Source organism: Oncorhynchus gorbuscha, linkage group LG07 (assembly GCF_021184085.1).
Source record: "Oncorhynchus gorbuscha isolate QuinsamMale2020 ecotype Even-year linkage group LG07, OgorEven_v1.0, whole genome shotgun sequence".
In the NCBI taxonomy this organism is placed as follows: domain Eukaryota; kingdom Metazoa; phylum Chordata; class Actinopteri; order Salmoniformes; family Salmonidae; genus Oncorhynchus; species Oncorhynchus gorbuscha.
In genome coordinates, this window is record NC_060179.1 from 62,093,299 (window position 1) to 62,112,912 (window position 19,614).

Below are 19,614 nucleotides of genomic sequence, written 5' to 3' on the forward strand. Positions count from 1 at the left end.
GTCCCATATTCGTTGCATGCAATGAATACAAACTTGTGACACTCTAAGCTTGTTGGATGCATTTGCAGTTAGTTTTGGTTGTGTTTCAGAGTTCAAAGATCATACCCCCATGCAAACCTTCCGTTATTGGTAATTGTGAAAGTTTAGCATGTCTTGGGGATATGATCTTTGAACTCTTTCTGACTCATCATTATTCACGATTTTTCAGGATTATTCGTAATCATGGTAGCATCCACATGAATGTGTTTAGAAACATATTCAATTCTTATTTTTAAAAGTGACACAAATGACAACATTTATTTATATTGGGCACAAAATAAGATGAAAAACCATAACTGCAAATGCATCCAAGTTTGTAGAGTCACAAGCTTGTAGTCGTTGTGTGATAGGAATATGGGACCAAATAGTGAACTATAACTACTTTATAAGACTCTTTAGGGGTGTCAATCGTTTTAACCCCCTACCTTTGAGGAAAAATATATAACTCGTCAAACAAAATCTTTCGCTGAGCAATTATATTAGTATAAAACAATTTCCCAATATTATTAACATTCAATAAAGCTCAATATTTGAAATATTTTATGCAGTGATTATTGCTCATCTCTATGAAGGGTGTAAAAATGTTCAAACCCCACTGTATGTCACACTACTTTTTATTTATTTACAAGTCATTTGGAAAATGTTCTATAATTTGTAGGTCCATTTTTGGGGTTAAGTTTTAAGACAGCAAAATGTGACGACTGTGCAAGGTGTGTGTAGACTAACTAGACACTGTATATGTGTTATAAACATCTCTCTTCTATCACTGTCTTCAGTGCTCTAGTGCTGCTATCTGTATCCATACCACACTGTACACAAGGTCATTTTGGGTTAATGTTTCTCTGCAAAACACAGGATCTGACCAGAAGGACATAAGGGTCTCAGAGGGTGACAAACTATTCAATGTGTCTTCCATGTGGAAATGACATCGACTTTCATGGCATCTAATGCAGTCTGTTGACCATAGGTAATGAAATGGAAGTCAGGTTTTCAAACACAAATATTAACAGCTTTATTCAACCTCTAGACCTGCATTGTCGTGGCATTGGTACTGTTGTATCACCTGCAAGAACTTGAAATGAGTTTGCTCTGATTGAAAATGCCACTCCTATTTCTTTGACTAGAATCCTTGTTCCATGCAAATGTATCTATTGCTACCTTAAATCCAGCAATTTCCTAATTGAATCAAAGAAATCTTTAAGTGCATTCAATGTATTAACTTCACATTTCTATTCGTAAGACACTATCGGTCTTGGCAATACATTTTTAGAGTCTTAATAATACATACACTTTTTTAGTTCACAACACAATGGCACATTAAAAACTTGACCGGTACCTGGCTTGTACTTTCTCCAACATCCAGCAAACCTTCTCAATGTTGTCTGAAGGTACATTAGAAACAATGAAATGAAGTCTAGGGATACTGTCCTTTCCAAAGTCTTGTCATCCATATCACACTTCTCTTTTCTTTCCCAAAACCATGCTGGAAGGCAGTGGGTGCACTTATGGGATGCAAAGGAAACACATTAAGTAGAATTCTGCTGATGCCAGAAGTTTCCCACACTTTATTTGAAGCAAAGACAGACAGGACTGGAGTCGGATGCTAACGGGATCCTTCTTCCTTGCATGGTGGTGTTGATCACAGAGAAACAGGCTTAAGACAGTCGGTCCACAGTCCAGGTTCAGAAAGCAACTTGTGAGAGTCCTGGAACAAGCAGACGATAGTGTCATTGGTGATCTTATAAAGAACAGTGATGTAAATTAAAAACAACGTTCTGTATCCAAATGTAAAGACTTAAAAATAAACTTTGTGGCAGTACTCTAACCCATATGTACCTAGCTTGAGCTTGTCCTTGGTGGCCCAGCAGATACTGTAATGTTGGAGGAGCTGCTGCAGAAGTTCCTTCTCATCCAGAAATTCCAGACGCTCTATTCTGTATTAAAAAAAGATGGAGAAACTAAATTAAAAACTTGAGCTAAACAATGTGAAACTGACAACGGAGAAATAACATGATGCCTAATGTATTGAAAAGACTTTATATAACAGGTGGGTCTAATCCTGAATGCTGATTGGTTAAAAGCGCATGCCAGCCGGTGTCTATTCCACAAGTTACCGCCGGCTGAATCTTTGACGTTAAAATGCCTATTTACTCTGTTCTATCTGACTGCACAATCGACTGTCTCATCATCCCAGCCAGGGAAGTTAGAAACTTGGATCTCCATTATAAAAATGTACACATTATCTCACACTTCTTTTAGACTAACATTTAGTTTTCAACAGCGGAGATTTGTATAAACCTTGCTGTCGGTCTCTCCGAAATGTTCTAATTTAGATTCCCCACTGTCCCATTGTAATGAATGTGTAGGGGTCGGGACGAGAGAGGCAGGCAGTGTTTCTCAGACAGTCTAAAGCATTAATCAGCTGGCATCATTTTATGGATATATATATATATAAATATATACATACAAAGAATATACAATCGAAAAAAGGTCAAATGAAACGAAGTGCAGCTAGTTTGTAGTCTTTCCTGCTTCAGTTTGAAGTTGCGTGAGCTGTGTCCTCTGAACAGTCCTGACAAGAGAGCACATTTTCTATGCCAGGTAAAAGCACGCCTCATTAGCTAATTGTTATGGATGTATCCAAATAAATGTCACTAGAAAACAGCTTAAACAAATGCAGCTACTGTTGTTATTCTGTCTGCACTGTTGGACGTGACTAAGTTAATCAGAAAGGGATAAGAAAGTTGCCAGCAGGTATAGCAATGGAACATTTAGAACGAACGACGGGGTCGTGTCTGTAAATACAGAACGAAAAGACTGAACGACTGGGCGTCTCTGGCAACCGGACCAATAGAACGAACGACCAGTCAGATTGGGTAGCAACCCTATATTTGTTTCGGGACTATAGAAATAAAATAACATTTTATTGGTCACATACACATGTTTAGCAGATATTATTGCGGTTGCAGCAAAATGCTTGTTTCTAGCTCCAACACTGCAGTAATATCTAACAATTTCACAATACACACAAATCTAAAGGAATGGAATTAAGAATATATAAATATTTGGACGAGTAATGTGGGAGCGGCAGACTAAAATACAGTAGAATAGAATACAGTATATACACACACGAGATGAGTAATGCAAAATATGTAAACATTATAAAAGTGATTCTTGTGGAAGGATGAAATTGTATGAATCAATTTATCAAAATAACGTTTAGATTGAAAATATAATTATTTGAATATGTTGTATAAAAGGAATGATGCCCTTGAAGCCAGTGTTTGGAGGATATACCGGCACGGTTTGCAGGCCCTCGACTAACAACACCCGTGCCAATATATCCTCCAAACACTGGCTTCTCTAGCATTAACACTTAAGTGTCTTACCTTGCCACGTCGTCCTGAGGTATAACACTGTACACAGTCATCATGTCCAGAGCATCTGCATTCTCCCAGCCCGTCTTTAGGAAGCGCTCTTTCTACAAATGCAAGCATGTTTCACTTCAGGACATGTCTTGCACAAAATCAACACTTGGGATTTGTTGTTTAATTGTCATGATTGAGTACATATATATGTTTGGGGTGACATTTGATCAAGTTTCAATACAGAATATTTACAAGCAAAGGATTTAAGTCATAATGACTGTGAAACTTTCAAAAGGACCAAGTGACCTCATAAGTCTTCAGCCCTGAGACCTTAAGTTTGGTTCCACAGACAGAGATCTGGAGACTGACACAGCTGCTGTACATACAGAATTGTAGTCTTCTAATCACACCCACTCAGCATGTATACACCGTGTTTGTGTCACAAAGTGAACCTTATCTAACTGTGCTGCATAATCACTGCTGCCTTCAGATTTATTTAGCTAATTCTGTAACGTCACTTCTGATCTAATACAAAAGTGTTGTTGTAAAGTTGCTGTACCTGCGTTTCCAGTGACTGACACACCTCCACTCCAGCCAGATTACACTGACGACGCTGAAGATTCTCAATCATCACCTGGCCAAAACGATCCAGCATGTTCACCTAGAAAGAGAGAGAGGCAATTAGCATAGATGCTCAGCAATATAGATGGACTCAGCAGAGGCATTCTATCTCGCCATAGTTCAGAGTCTGATCTTGTTCATCCTTTACCTGCTCATAGTTGACAAACATGGCTGTGTGGAAAGTGACTGAGGCCCAGTTCACCAGCTTGGATGACTGATCTGGAGTCATGTAGACCAGCACACACTCTGACAGGAACAACGTAGGCAACCTAGGAGAACAAAACATCCCCAAGTTTGAAAAAGCCAGAGGATTCCTAATCAGTTCTGCATGTAGAAAAAGGTATACATTTTATGTCTGGGATGCATCCTACATGTAACAAAGGTGAAATAGACAACATTTATTTGCAATCTGCTTAATTTCTCCCTTGAATGTCAGAATCTGTGACATAAAACACCACATCCACAGAGCCTTTGGCACAAGTGCCAGACATTTTAGTAGACACTTGAATCCACATAAAAAAAACGTATTCTAACGTCATTGAGGCTTGGCTGGTAGACCAGACCTCACAGGAAGAAGTTAATATATGCACTAAAACAATAAGCTCAAAGAAAAGCAGAACCCTTGGTTGACACTGGGCCAGTGGCTATGGTGGCTTTTCCAAGTCTCATAGGCTGAGATCAAAGGAGATGGGTCTCTTTGAAAGCACAGGTGGAAAGGATGGAAAATCAAAGAGCACCCAAGTGTATGATCGTTGTCATCAGGAACTGACTGCCAAACACTCAGCCACGTCTGGCCAAGACCATAAATACGAGTTAGGTACAGGGAAAGAACACTGTCAGCCCAAGACATCAATAGTCTGCCAAACATCCTACTGTAGCGCTACAGCAAAACTGGTGATCCACTGATATGGTTGGATACTGCTACCTCAAAAATGGCTAGACTCTTGCAAAGCTGTCCAACAAAATTAAATCAAAATAGTGCAACGGTGAATTCTAGGCCAAACATATTCAATATAATGTTATTTTCACTGACTCTGGGTTGAGGTGGAACTTCTTCAGTTTGTCATCTAGGCCTGGGATGTCCCTGAGGTCAGCACCGATGATGCAGTACCTGTCTGAGTCTAGGCTGTGGCCATCTGAAACAGACACAGACAATACAAATGACTAGGTGAAATGTTACCATAAGAGACAACTACATACAAGTATTATGTTGATTTGTATCAGCCAATGTCTTTTACTTCATTACCTAGTAATAGTGAGTCTGTGGAGTGGGTCTCAATGAGAGGTTTTGACAGTGGTGGTTTTGTCCTGAAGAGAAGGTTCACAACATTATAACTACACACTAAATTGTGTTTCTTTTTAACAGATTAGCACACTACAAGTGTAGCTGGACAGACTATTTCCAAAAGTGTTTATAGACAGGCTCTGCTTCCCTCTACAGGTCAATTTCTGACATTACAGAGACCACAGTGACACAAAACAAATTACACCAAAAACTGATGTATATGAATTATTCTAAAGAGAAAAAGTAGAACGTCTTACTTTATGTTGTGTATTTTCCTGGCAGCAATCATTGGAAAGTCAACTTCAAAGTATTTTCTAGGCATGAGGTTTTCATCCTAAAAACATACAAATGAAAGACAATGCAAGTAAAAACCAAGACCAAGCATGAATTGTACTCTTGAGATTAATGCATTTCTTTAATGGGATTATTAGACTGTACCTTTAGCCTCCAGAAAGTGGTGTCCAGCCCTGCCCCCAGGTTCACTATCTGACAGTCACACTTTGTTTTCCTGAGGAAGGCATCCAGGAGATGGTTCATTCCTTGCACGCGGGCATAGTAACCTAACAGAGGGCAACAAAGATTTAGTAATACAGTATTAAGCAAGCCTTCTTCACGCCAAAAAAAATAATGTGTTTTTGTCTCTGGCCAACATTGACTTGCCTCGGTTAATTTCTGGAGCTTTTCGTTCCCCTACCGACCTCACAAAATACTGGACATAGGGGTCCGTCCAGTAGCCTTTACTGGTTGCATATCTGAAAATCAAACAAATGGTAAGTATTGCATGTCCAAATGCAGTATAGAAAAAACTACACTCCCATTTATGAAATAAGTCTTAATGAATATGGTTGTGTCATTTACTGGGTAAAATCTGAATAAATACTAATGGCAAGCTGATTATTTATTCCACCACTATGTGGTTCAATAGATACACTTTTCATGTTGCTGATAAGCAGGTGGCTACAACTGGGGGAGGCAATTGACGTGTTGCAAACGCACAGCAACCATGTTGCAATTCTGATCACCTAGCTAAGCAGCAGCTTGTACATGTTATTAATCTAGCTAGCTAGCTACCTTTTGCATGTCGTTGCATCGTCACAAGTCGACCTCACTGCTTCGTCGGCAGTGTCTAAATCTGTGAAGGGTTGTCGGGCAGCCATCTAACACCTCATACAAAAGTCCCTGTTGTTGATATTTAAAAAGAAAACGATATTCTCTGCAACACCAAATGCATCAGCTGTTCCAATGTGGCTAACGTTAGCTAGTTGCTAACACTGTATAACATTGACCGTAGCTTTGAAGCCAGGCAAAACAACTTGACCAGCCGGTTGGTGAAACTCTATAGTAGATGGACGAATTGATATAAGAAGCAGTTAAATAATTTAACTACCGTCACATAACATGTGCAAGAAATTCTGTTAAATTGGCATTATTTAGCTACCACTGCTCAGCTGAAGGAGCTTGCCAGCCTTCAACATCCGGTGCCTACAATGTATGTCTTCTTCTTCGATGAGGTTTAAGTGCGGTTGGCATCCTATAAATGTTGCATTACCGCCACCTACTAAACTGGAGTACAACTCCCTTATACCTCCCTCGCTTGAAAATAAATAAATATATACCCTACCATCTAACACTACACACACACAAATAATAAAAAAATAACACCACCCTAATCCACTATTTAAATATATTTAGTCCTATGATGATGTGACAGCACCACTTAACCTCCCCCAAAGCTTTCCCTTGCCATCCATTTGGAGGGCACTCCAAATCTGACCATAATACTATAGTCCTGATTCCTGATTCAAGCTAAAAATTAAAGCAGGAAGCACAAGTGACTCGGTCTACAAAAAAGTGGTCAGATGAAGCAGATGCTAAGCTACAGGACTGTTTGGCTAGCACAGACATGAATATGTTCCTGGACTCCTCCGATGGCACTGAGGAGTACACCACACCAGTAACTGGCTTCATCAATAAGTGCATCGATGACGTCGTCCCCACAGTGACTGTACGTACATACCCCAACCAGAAGCCATGGATTACATGCAGCACTCGCACTGAGCTAAAGGGTAGAGCTGCCGCTTTCAAGGCGCGGGACTCTTACCCGGAAGCTTATAAGAAATCCCGCTATGCCCTCCGACGAACTATCAAGCAGGCAAAGCGTCAATACAGGACTAAGATTGAATCGTACTACACTGGCTCCTATTAGACTACAAAGAGAAGCACAGCCAAGAGCTGCCCAGTGACATGAGCCTACCAGATGAGCCAAATAACTTTATGCTCAAGAACACTAAGGTAACCTGCCTAAACGACTACAACCCGAAGCACTCACGTCTGCAGCCATGAAATGCTTTGAATGGCTGGTCATGACTCACACCAACACCATTATCCCAGAAACCCTACACCCACTCCAAAATTGCATACCACCCCAACAGATGATGCAATTTCTATTGCACTCCACACTGCCCTTCCACACCAAGATAAAAGGAACACCTATGTCAGAATGCTATTCATTGACTACAGATCAGAGTTCAACACCAATCTCATCGCTAAGCTAAGGACCCTGGGACTAAATACCTCCCTCTGCAAATGGATCCTGGACTTCCTAACGGGCCGCCCCCAGGTGGTAAGGGCAGGTAGCAACACATCCGCCACGCTGATTCTCAACACAGGATCCTGATCCTCAGGGGTGCGTGCTCAGTCCCCTCCTGTACTCCCTGTTCACTCATGACTGCACGGTCAGACATGACTCCAACACCATCACTAAGTTTGCCGATGACACAACAGTGCTAGGCCTGGTCACCGACAACAATGAGACAGCCTATAGGGAGGTGATCAGAGACCTGACCGTGTGGTGCAAGGACAACAACCTCGCCCTCAACGTGATCAAGACAGAGGAGATGATTGTGGACTACAGGAAAAGGAGGACCGAGCACACCCCCATTCTCATCGACGGGGCTGTAGTGGAGCAGGTTGAGAGCTTCAAGTTCCTTCGCGTCCAAATCACCAACAAACTAACATGGTCCAAGCACACCAAGACAGTCGTGAAGAGGGCATGACAAAACCTATTCCCCTCGGGAGACTGAAAAGATTTGGCATGGGTCCTCAGATCCTCAAAAGGTTTTACAGCTGCACCATTGAGAGCATCCTGACAGGTTGCATCACTGACTGGTATGGCAACTGCTCGGCCCCCGACCGCAAGGCACCACAGAGCGTAGTGCGTACGGCCCAGTACACCACTGGGGCCAGGCTTCTTGCCATCCAGGACCTCTATACCAGGCAGTGTCAGAAGAAGGCCCTAAAAATTGTCAAAGACTCCAGCCACCCTAGTCATAGACTGTTGTCTCTGCTACCGCACGGCAAGTGGTATTGGAGCACCAAGTCAAGGTTCAAGAGGCTTCTAAACAGTTTCTAACCCCAAGCCATAAGACTCCTGAACATCTAATCAAATGGCTACCCAGACTTGTACCCCCCCTTTCTATGCTGATGCTGCTCTCGGTTATTATCTATGCATAGTCACTTTAATAACTCTACCTACATGTACATATTACCTCAATTACCTTGACACCGGTACCCCTGCACATTGACTCTGTACTGGTACCCCCAGTATATAGCCCTACTATTGTTATTTACTGCTGCTCTTTAATTATTTGTTATTCTTATCCTCTTATTTATTTTGGGGGGTATTTTCTTAAAACTGCATTGTTGGTTAAGGGCTTGTAAGTAAGCATTTCACTGTAAGGTCTACCTTTTGTATTAGGCGCATGTGACAAATACAATTGTATTTGATTTGATTTAATTGAACTTTTCTGATGTCAAGTCTCGCACACCCAAATACCTCCATGCAGCTGCCACCACAACCTCAATATTCTGCGACTTACGTTCCATCCCTGCAGTACAGTTGATAACCATTGCTATCAATGCTAAAAATCCAATCTTACTGAAACATATATCACTTGTTGGCCTCTCTCTCTGTACTGGTACAGATCTACTACTCACACCACTCCTCTCAGGATCCCTCCCTCTGTACTGGTACAGATCTACTACTCACACCACTCCTCTCAGGATCCCTCCCTCTGTACTGGTACAGATCTACTACTCACAACACTCCTCTCAGGATCCCTCCCCCTTGACCCATCTTCCTCTACTTTCTTCACTGCCTCAGCATATGACAACTTCTGCACTCCTCTAACTCTGGAAACCTTAACCTGCCTCTTTCACATGGGACATTTCTGATCTCCAGCCCCATGGGCACCCCTACAATTAACACATACCACTACTTTCTCCAATGCTACACATTCCTTTGTCTCATGCCCTTCTGTACACTTCTCACACCTAGGGACCTCCCTCCTACACACTGCTGCCACATGCCCATAAGCTTGGCACCGCGAACAACGTAATGTATCCGGCACAAAAGCTTGTACAGGATAACTTATATATCCTATCATCACTTTGTTGGGCAAAGACTCAACATCAAAACTCAAAAGAACAGACAATGACTCTTCTGTTTCACCATTCACGCCACCATGTCTGCGTCGCACCAAACGGCGAGCATCTTCCCCTTCAGTTGGTCAACTTTGACATTTACTGCTACCCCAGTAATCACTCCTTTCAATGGCGCCCTTTTCTTGAGAGCAAAACAATTCACATTTCTTGCCCTTATTCGTGTAACGCGGAGCTCCTTCTCCCTCTGACCAGGAGAAACACAAGACCACTTCTGGTTACCCTCACCGATTCCACAGCACCCACCCTGAAACCACAAATAGATCAACCAAAAGGCAAGGGACCACTTTTTCCAAAAACTTCACTCCTACTGCCACAGACTCATCTTTATCCTGACCCTCGGTGCAAGCCTCAGGCTCCGAGAACTTCACCACACCACCTCCAATACTTCAACCTCATTCACTTCCATTTCTCATCCTGTCTTCAGCTCACTCTGCTTACACTTTCTACCATTCTTCTTTAACAAACCATCTCCCTTTTTTCAGACATTTTTAACCAACTCAAGCTCACCCTCTTCCTCCCTCCCTCCCTCTCTGACCTCATCTGCCTCTCTTTTTCCCTCCATTCCTTCTCCGTATTCCAAGTATACATCTCCTTATGATAATACTGCACTTCTCCTGACATGCATCTTGTTTTTGCCTTCTGAAGGGACGCCATTTAACCAGTTGTCACAATCTCCGTACAATCAGCACAAATCCCTCGGGATGTAGCGCTCAACAGTACATCCCACTTGTAAAGCAGCCGCCTTGTCTTGATGTTCTTCTCTATCAAAAGCTACCGCAAAGCATTTTCCATTTCAAACAAGCGTGCTCTTCCAACCACCATCCACAGTCTTGCTTCTTTGGAACTTGGGCTACGGTGTAGTTGTCCCACAATGCAACGCTGTAGTCATTTTCTAACGTTTTCATTGCCCTACTCTCTAGCCGCCACAACCAATAAATGAAATGCATTATAATGACATCAGATAACCTCTCAACAGATCTGGGATTGTCATTTTAGATGCATCAAATTTCATTGGGATTGTTATGATGTTACACGTATATTTTATCTCTATGGTATTAAGTATGGGTCAGTTATAGAAATAACATTTGACAGGGGTTTTGATCATGTTGACTTCAATTAAAGACATCTAGTTTTGTGCATGTAATAATGACATTTAGTTTAATGCCAGGCTTGGTGAGCTCGGCCTCGAGGGCAAGTTTAAATCTGGTTGACACCTAACTCATGATTTGCGTCAGCCAGGCTATGCAAGTGGTGCCAATCTAAATGGAATTGGATCAATAAAGAATGGCAGCCATACTAATAAATGATCCATACTCCCCGTGGCCATGGCAACTTTATCAGTAAAACCTGTCTCTCTCCTCTGTTTTTCTTATCTTCTTTTCTCTCCTTCAAGATTATTTTAATGAATGGAATTGTTTTACATTTTTCCTGAGGAATCAGATGACACCACATGTTCATTAGGGCTGAATATTTTCCTGATTAGGGCTGAACTTTTCTCCCGGGGAACCCAATATTTCCCGCCAAAACCGGAAGTGCCATTCAAAAGCATTATAAAGTATTTAAATATGTCTGGATTTGATTAAAGCTTTGATCAGCATGAAAATTCAAACCTGATACTACCTGAGCCTGATGAGCCATATATTAAATACATTTTACGAGCCCTACATAAACAACATTTAATGTTAATGAGCCCAAGCCCAAAAAAGGCCAAATGATTGTGCTGTTATCCAATCCATAGCCTATATGATATAGGCTACTGCGCATTACGCACGACAGAAAAACATGAACGCCCATAGATGTAACTAGCTATATGCTCTCTTAGGTAAATAAATGAATCAGTAGGCTAATCTTTTTGAGTATGAACTGTATTACTGTACTGTATTATACAGTATTGTATGGACTGGAATTACGCACATAGTTCAAACCATGATAAAGCAGAAGAGAACATGCGATTCTGCTGCAACACATGCGGCCTACAAAGTTACAAGTATAGGCTAACGAATTTTATTTCATTTTTGAAATATAATACGGACTATTTGTATAATTAGTAGGCTGATGCATATATATTTCCCCTAATGTTATTAGCCTACCGATTCTTTCTTTCTCTATTGTTGCTTCAGCCCTTCCCCGCTTTAAACAGTTAAATTAAATACGTTCCCTTGTCCATATCTTCATCATTATAATGACACCCTTGAATAATACAGGACTAGAATTAGATGCAGAATGCTTTGACTTCTCTTCACAAAGATTGATTGAATGGTTATGGGTCGGAATAAATAACTGCTATAACCTATCCCCCATCTCGCGTTCACTCTTTCTTCAAACTACCGGTGAGTTCCATTGGCTGCTGTATTTACAAAGACAGCCGTTGGAACCAAACATTTAAAATGTGGACTCATCAAACCAAAGGACAGATTTCCACCGGTCTAATGTCAATTGCTTGTTTTCCTTGGCCCAAGCAAGTCTCTTCTTCTTATTGGTGTCCTTTAGTCGTGATTTCTTCGCAGCAATTCGACCATGAAGGCCTGATTCACGCAGTCTCCTCTGAACAGTTGATGTTGAGATGTGTCTGTTACTTGAACTCTGTGAAGCATTTATTTGGGCTGCAATTTCTGAGGCTGGTAACTCTAATGAACTTTCTTTCCTGTGGCGGTCCTCATGAAAGCCAGTTCATCATAGCGCTTGATAGTTTTTGCGACTGCACTTGAAGCAACTTTTTAAATTCTTGACATTTTCCACATTGACTGAACTTCATGTCTTAAAGTCATTATGGACTGTCATTTTTATTTGCTTATTTGAGTTATTATTGCCATAATATGGACTTGGTCTATCTTCTGTATACCAGCACTACCTTGTCACAACACAACGTTTGGCTCAAACACATTACGAAGGAAATATATTCCACAAATGAACTATTAACAAGGCACACCTGTTAATTGAAATGCATTCCAGGTGACTACCTCGTGAAGCTGGTTGAGAGAATGCCAAGCGTGTGCAAAGCTGTCATCAAGGCAAACGGTGGCTTCTTACAAAATATATTTAGATTTGTTTAACACTTTTTTTGGTTACTACATGATTCCATGTGTGTTATTTCATAGTTTTGATGTCTTCAAAATTATTCTACAATGTAGAAAATAGTAAAACAATAAAGAAAAACCATTGAATGAGTAGGTGTGTCCAAACTTTTGACTGGTACTGTATGTCATTGAATAACAGTTTGATATTTCAACTCAACTGACTGTTTTAATAGGTATGGTTAAATGTTACTGTATAATTCTGTAGGCATGTTCAATGTCTTCATGATCACAATTCTAGTGAGGTTGTGAGGTCAGTGCAAATTATTGCAGTACTGTATTGTATCACGGGAGCGAGAAAGATTACTTTCGTAAACTAGCCCAAATTACACAGTCTGCACATTTAGCAGTGCTGGGGATGGTGTTAGACGGATGGATGCTTTTGCTACGTATACTTCCTGCCACCCATTCAACGCCCTCAGCTTGTGCTGGCAAAGAGGGGAGAGCTGCAAGCTGGTTGGGAAAAGCGGTCGACGTTGAGTAGCCAGCCAGATATTCAGCAATGTAAAGGCTGCAACCAGTCAGTGGAACTCTGGATAGCTTTTTGATCATATACATAGCTTTAACCATGTCGTCAGCTTGCGAGGGAATAGCTTTTTTCTGAAACAACTACTTGAAGGCTAGACTAAACTATCTAAAAAGTGACTAGCCACAGTAAGTTAGCTATTTTAATTGGTTCATAGCTTAGCTAGCTGCAAGCTAATCTTCGACAAAAAGCTAGCTGGCTATTGTGAACTTCATGACCAACCTCGTCTGATGAAGCACATCGCAGGAGTTACTTTTCCAGCTCTAAAACGTCGCAAGACTCCACTGGAGAAGGACGCAAAATGAAGAAACAGTTCAATCGGATGAAACAACTCGCCAACCAAACAGTTGGCAGGCAAGTAATGTTGGCTGTTGTTAAATTTAGCTAGCTAACGTTAGCTAGTTTTGTCTTTATTGCGGCGTTGGGGGTAGGGATGTTGCCCTGATTTTCTATGGCGTTCGTATGCCGTATTGTCAGTTCAGTTGTCTAGAAAATACATGTTTTCTATCAATAACTGGTCATGTCAAGGCTAGAGCTAACGTGAATGTTGTCCCATTTAATTTGGAGCTTTGTTAATCGAGGAAAAGTGGTGAGGTTTCCTAAACAGTTCACATCTGTTGCTTGCTATGAACGGTTTGTACCATGGCTGGAAGTCTAAACATGTGATGCTAAATTCACCATGTAACGTCTCTTCGCCAGCATGCATATCGCACATTTACATCGGTAACGGCCAGATTTGCACATCATCTACTGCTGAGCTTAAAGACATTTGACAGCTGTTATCCAAGGACTGTGACGACCTACTTCACGTGGCCGAGCCACAAATGGCTTACGCTGGAAATGGTACAAAAAGTGCATGCCCTGCAACAGTTTTTGTCCCCAATTTAACTGACATTAACCTGGCTGGTTATTCATCAAAAAAAACAATCACGTCCGGGCTGATGGAAAGGTGAAGTGACGGAACAATTGTATTAATGCAATTTGTTCATTCGACATGGTGGGATATTTTTGTGTCGGTAAAATGTATCATGCGAGAAATGGCCGTGGAAACTCCTTCATGCCAAATATTGATAATCATCATATCGAAGTAGACTTGGGAGTCACGCTATGATATGTCGTGTGGTCCTCCCACTAGGACTCCGGAAAGCATGTAGGTTATTAGGCTACAGATGAAGTAAATGGTGAACTTCACAGGGTGGTGAATGTGCAAGGTGATGAGGTTGATGCTAATTTCCAATAAATATCGAGGGTCTTATTCTGGTGACATGATGATCAATGTTATCCATAATAATCTCATACTGTAGGTTGGTAGTCTACCCGCACTGTATCTGCTAGCTGTTGGCTAGAGCTCATATACCAAGACCAGAGTGGGCACATTTGCTACTGGATATAACGCAAGTTTGTGTCAAACGTCAGCAGAGTTGAAAATGCGATGGAAACCAATTTAACGCACAGGCATTTATCCACCAAAATGTAGTTCAATGGAAACATCTCTGGTAGGAAAATGCTCATTGTTTTATGAAGGTTTTAGAATATTCACATGAAAATCTGTCTGAAATTGGATGGATTCCTACCTAGTGAAGATATTCAAGCAATGTTTTGGGATGCCAGTCCATCAGTGAGTCACCAGTCCTCCAGCTCTGTTGGCTGGCCATGTCACTTCAATGCCATGTCAGCCTAATCTGCTGAGGTAGCCAGGATGAGTGATCAAGTTCATATTAACTGTTGCTAACCAAGAGATAACATGCTTTTTTACCCTTGTGTGGCTCAAAAGAGCACAGGTGTGCTTGCGGTAATGGAGCCACGCCATGCTCTTCCATTCCACTTTCACTCAGACTTAAACTGAAACTGCCGATTCAAACAGTCGAGTTGCATTTGGCATGCAAAACTACACACAGTCAGCAAGATTTAATGCATTAACCAAGCTAGTGTCTAATGCCTGAGATAAGTATGGCACGATAGTGCCTCAATGTCTCTTCTCACTCTCAACCATAGTCTAGGGCCCCTGGCCTAATCACCAGTAATGGATCTACCCTTGAGAGAGCAGCCCTTTGAATAAGTGTAATATCTTGTCAACGAATCACTAATTCCGTAGGCTTTTATCCATGGAGAGAGATATAGAACCTCCCTGTAACAGTATCCTTGAAAAGGAGGACTGCCCTGCCTTGCAGACAGTAGCTAGTAGAATACACAGCCAGTGTTGTTGTCTGGCCAGGTCCAGGTTTACCAAAATAATCTTGAGGCTAAATTAATCTTTAGAACCTTCGTAGGAGCATCGTTTAATATCTGAGTGGTTTCCCAAAACCATCGTTATTAATGTTGAACTTGAAAACGGCTCGTAATCTAACGCCTGCCTCAGACCACTTGTAGAACAGCAAAGTGTGTCGTAAGATGCTTTTTTTTGCTCTCCCACATCACTTTATACACAAGATATCCGCTAAACGTAGAATCACATGAGTTACTTGTCTCTCTCTGACCGCTGATAACTTCAGAACAAAGTTGACCACAAATACAATGTTACCAATGTCTTTTCAATGGTATAAACAAGCATTGTTTAAAAAATATGCATGAAATTAAAACAGTAGGCTATAGGCCTATATTAATCATATTGAAATACATTTTAATGTTCAATTGCGTTTTATTTAGCTACTTGTAGACCACTATCTAATTTGTCTCGGTATTTCATGTGTAGCCTTTCATGTGCACAATGATGTGCCAAATCTGTGATTCGTTGGATTTTTATTGGAATAAGCCGCCTCAATATTTGCAGCTATAGGTGGTAATATAATTCTAATGTTAAGTAAAGATTTGAATCGCGAAAGCTGATCCGAGAGCACTTTCACTTTCTTTCGATCATATCAGTACCGACATATTCTCTAACGACGCACTTAGCTACCTTTCTCTCTGCATGGTGTTTTGGGAAACACATGTTACATCTTCGGCCGTTGTAGGAAAGGTGCATCCTTAAAACACCTAAATTCCATCTCTATTGGGAAACCGGGCCCTGACCTGTTATCATTACGTGGGGCTGAAGTGTGAGGGGTACTGCGTGGGAGTATGAATATAACTTTTAGCTATGGGCTTGGGGAGAGCCCAGCACAGGATGGTACAGAAGGTCTCCTTGGCTTCTCTGAGTGAACACATGACTAGAGATGATACACATTGCACAACACGCAATGGTTGTGGCTCTAATAGTTTTAACTAGCTTAATGTTACTACTGCCATGATCTCTGATCTGGCAGAACATAATGATAGGTGAAAGAACAAGTTGGAAACCTATCCAGTCCTTTCAGTGCTGATGGAGAAAAGGTGACTTGGAAAGGAAGCAATTGCAGAGTTTTGAGACACAGCCAAGATAAGATCTCAGACTGGGGAATCTTGCTCTGCTCTGGTCTAAGGATCAAAAGTCACCTAGAATGCCACATGTGGATTGTGGAATGGAACATAGCATTGAATTGGAATGTCCATCCGTTCTACAAACTCTAATTCTATGGGGAGAAACAATGTTCAGGGCCTAGCTCTAATTCTAGAAAAGATCTGCAAGGCTAAGCTACTCTGTACATCTTTCCAATTGGCATCTTTTGAATGACAGTGTAGTTAGCATAGAGAGACATCCAAGTTGCCATACCCAGATAATCCTGGTGAGTTTGAGTGTAACCGTATCCTGAGTGCTCAGAGTATCCCTTTAATGTACCTTCAGCGCTGTGCCACTGGCTCAGGGTGAACAGACAGGACTGCTGGAATACTAATCATTTCCTCACTGTATTTAACTAACATTGAATCAGGAGTGTGTGTGATGTGGAAAGCAGACCTGTGGGAGTGTGGGAGTACAAGTATACATGTGAGCGCATGTGCGAGTTACGAGCGTGCATGTGAGCATGAATGTGTGTGTGCTTGTTGTGTGTGATAGAGAAGGGCCTTTAGCCTGTCCCTGGGTTCCTGTGATTGTGCCGGAGCAGAACACTGCGTTCAGCAGTCAGCCACTCAGAGGAAATCTCTCCTTATTATTCTCCAAACAGGAAATGGCCTGCCAGAGAAGTGCTGTTTCTAAGAAGAGAAAATGGGTGAAAAACACTGGTGTGACGAACGCTACAGAAGTACCTGTGTAGAAGAGGATGTGAATCCTTGCCTACTCTTGTTTCTTGATTTTAACTCTCAACTCCCCAAGTTCTGATGGACCTGGTGAGGTAACTCTGCTGAATCTAGTGTGATAAGATCTGGTGATAAGACTGAGCCTGTTCCAGCAGAGTGGTAGAAGGATTAAGGAAAGAATATAGGCACAGTTTGTCACAGGCAGACAGGTTGCACATCTCTACACAGTAAGTTGTTTAAAACCACAAGACATTCTTCAGTTCCCTAGTTCTCAAAGGGTTGGGTGTCTAGGTGGTAGGTCCATGCAACACTGAAATTGACTGGTCAGAAGTGTGCTCAGTGGCACAACATCTCCTTGTAAAACTGGACACAGTAAGGGTGCTGAAGATACTGCAGCACCCCTTGCAAAATCAGAATAATACAAATAAATAATAAAACCTTTACAAATAAAATCTTCACAAGAGTAGTGCTCCGGGCCTGTTCTAGTCCTGTATTAGCCCCCCCCCCCGGTGCCGGAAAAAAATCGCACCACCCCACACTTTCCCGTGGCTATGAAACCAGACGGCAACAGCATAACAGCATGCTATTTCACACCTGTAAGTATTCAGTTGTGCACAAGTCCTATAATTTCATCTGTCCAATATCCATTATGTTGTGAGCCCTGAGCTGCCAACTGTTGCTAATATGACAAACTCAACCTCTTCTCCAAATTGATTGTGGTGAAAAGGCCAGCAACAGCCCCTCCATTGTAGAAACCGGATAGAGTATTCATTTACCATCTCCAGCACGTTGCCATGGGGATAATTCTTAGGTGGCAGGGTGCAGCCTAACTGTTATGTTGTTCAGTGATCCAAGTGACTGTTGTTGCTATAGCTAGCTAGGTCACAAAGATACCTCGTGGTGAGTGTAACAGTTCTACAGAGCCTTGTGTAGTCACTCAGCTCCATTCACTTTGATAGCCCAGGTCAGCTGAGAGATGCTAAACAATTGTTTTGTTGCTCCTGGGCTGGGACATTATACTAGGTCTATTTTTGTTTTTAGTGACGCAGTTTAGTTTGTCTGGATGAGCGAGTGTGGCTTTTATGTTGTTAGATATAGGCTACTGCTACTCATTTGTTTATACACCAAATAACCATGCAAATATAATTGATTGGTGCTCTTAGTCAATAATTCCATGCAGACTCATTCCATGTACTCTGAACTGCTATATAACACAGAGGCAATAAATGGGAGACAGCTAGAGGGATTCTGACCTGTGGTTTAGTAATATGTTTTAAAGTGTGTTTCTCTCTGGAGTGCTGTAGATGTGGTGAGTGATGTGAGTCTCATATGTCCCCTCTGGCCCTGGCTGCCTGCTGCTGCTCGAACCATGTTTGTACAAAAATGGCCCCCTATTAGTGCACTACTTTTGCCATTTGGAACGCAGCCCCATGTCTTCTGGTTTCTGAGGTTGAATGTCCACACACCATGTGACCCCACCAAGCTGCTTGGCTTCAGGCACGTCTCCAGAAAACTTTGACTTGAATCCTCGCTGGATTTGGTTTTGGGGCTTGGTTCGCAGCCCCTTTCTCTCGTTCTCCTTCTCTTTCTGCCTCCATCTTTCTCTCTTAGCCTCCATCTCTTTCTCTTTTTTTTCTCTCTCTCGCTCACTTACCATGCCTCTCTCTGGGTTGTAATTGGAAGCAGCTGTCCACCACTGTCACAAGGTTACTATAGTGCAAAGAGCCCAGTTTTTGGAGGAGAGGAGGGACTCTGCTGAGTTTAGGGCTCCAGTTACTGACTGTCTGCTGTTTAACATCTGACCTGAGAACTTTTCGCTGTACATCAGCCTAAACCTAAGCAGTGGGACCTTAACAGTGAAACTATTACTAGGACCAGTTGGCAAGGGGAAACGTTACAAGCTACAAAACGGGTTACTTGACTTGTAGGAGGAATAGAAAGGTATGGGGGAGGGGGAGAGAGGGAATGGACTATGGAGTCTTGTGTGAAAGCACCATTTTCAACATGTTGGTCACATGCAATATTACATCGTCTCTTTGCTGAGGTATGAAATGACAGAATCCTACTCATTATTCCACGTGCTTAATCTAGCTAGGTTATGTCAAT

The 19,614-nt window shown here is 41.8% G+C and overlaps 2 protein-coding genes across 2 annotated transcripts in view; one reads left to right on the forward strand and one right to left on the reverse strand.

Moving 5' to 3' along the window:
* Positions 1-278: 278 nt before the first annotated feature.
* lcmt1 (leucine carboxyl methyltransferase 1) lies at positions 279-6,810 on the reverse strand. Its single transcript, XM_046355261.1, has 11 exons — positions 6,385-6,810; positions 5,974-6,065; positions 5,752-5,873; positions 5,571-5,647; positions 5,275-5,336; positions 5,062-5,164; positions 4,177-4,297; positions 3,967-4,068; positions 3,429-3,520; positions 1,876-1,973; positions 279-1,744 (listed from the first exon to the last, which is right to left on the reverse strand). Exons 1-11 carry the CDS (start codon positions 6,468-6,470, stop codon positions 1,722-1,724), a joined length of 978 nt encoding a protein of 325 aa, XP_046211217.1. The 5' UTR covers positions 6,471-6,810; the 3' UTR covers positions 279-1,721.
* Positions 6,811-13,213: 6,403 nt separating this feature from the next.
* arhgap17a (Rho GTPase activating protein 17a) overlaps positions 13,214-19,614 on the forward strand; it is a 49,478-nt gene continuing 43,077 nt past the window's right edge. The window contains 1 exon segment of the mRNA XM_046357096.1: positions 13,214-13,770. Coding sequence (XP_046213052.1) covers positions 13,718-13,770 — 53 coding nt within the window. The 5' untranslated portion in view covers positions 13,214-13,717.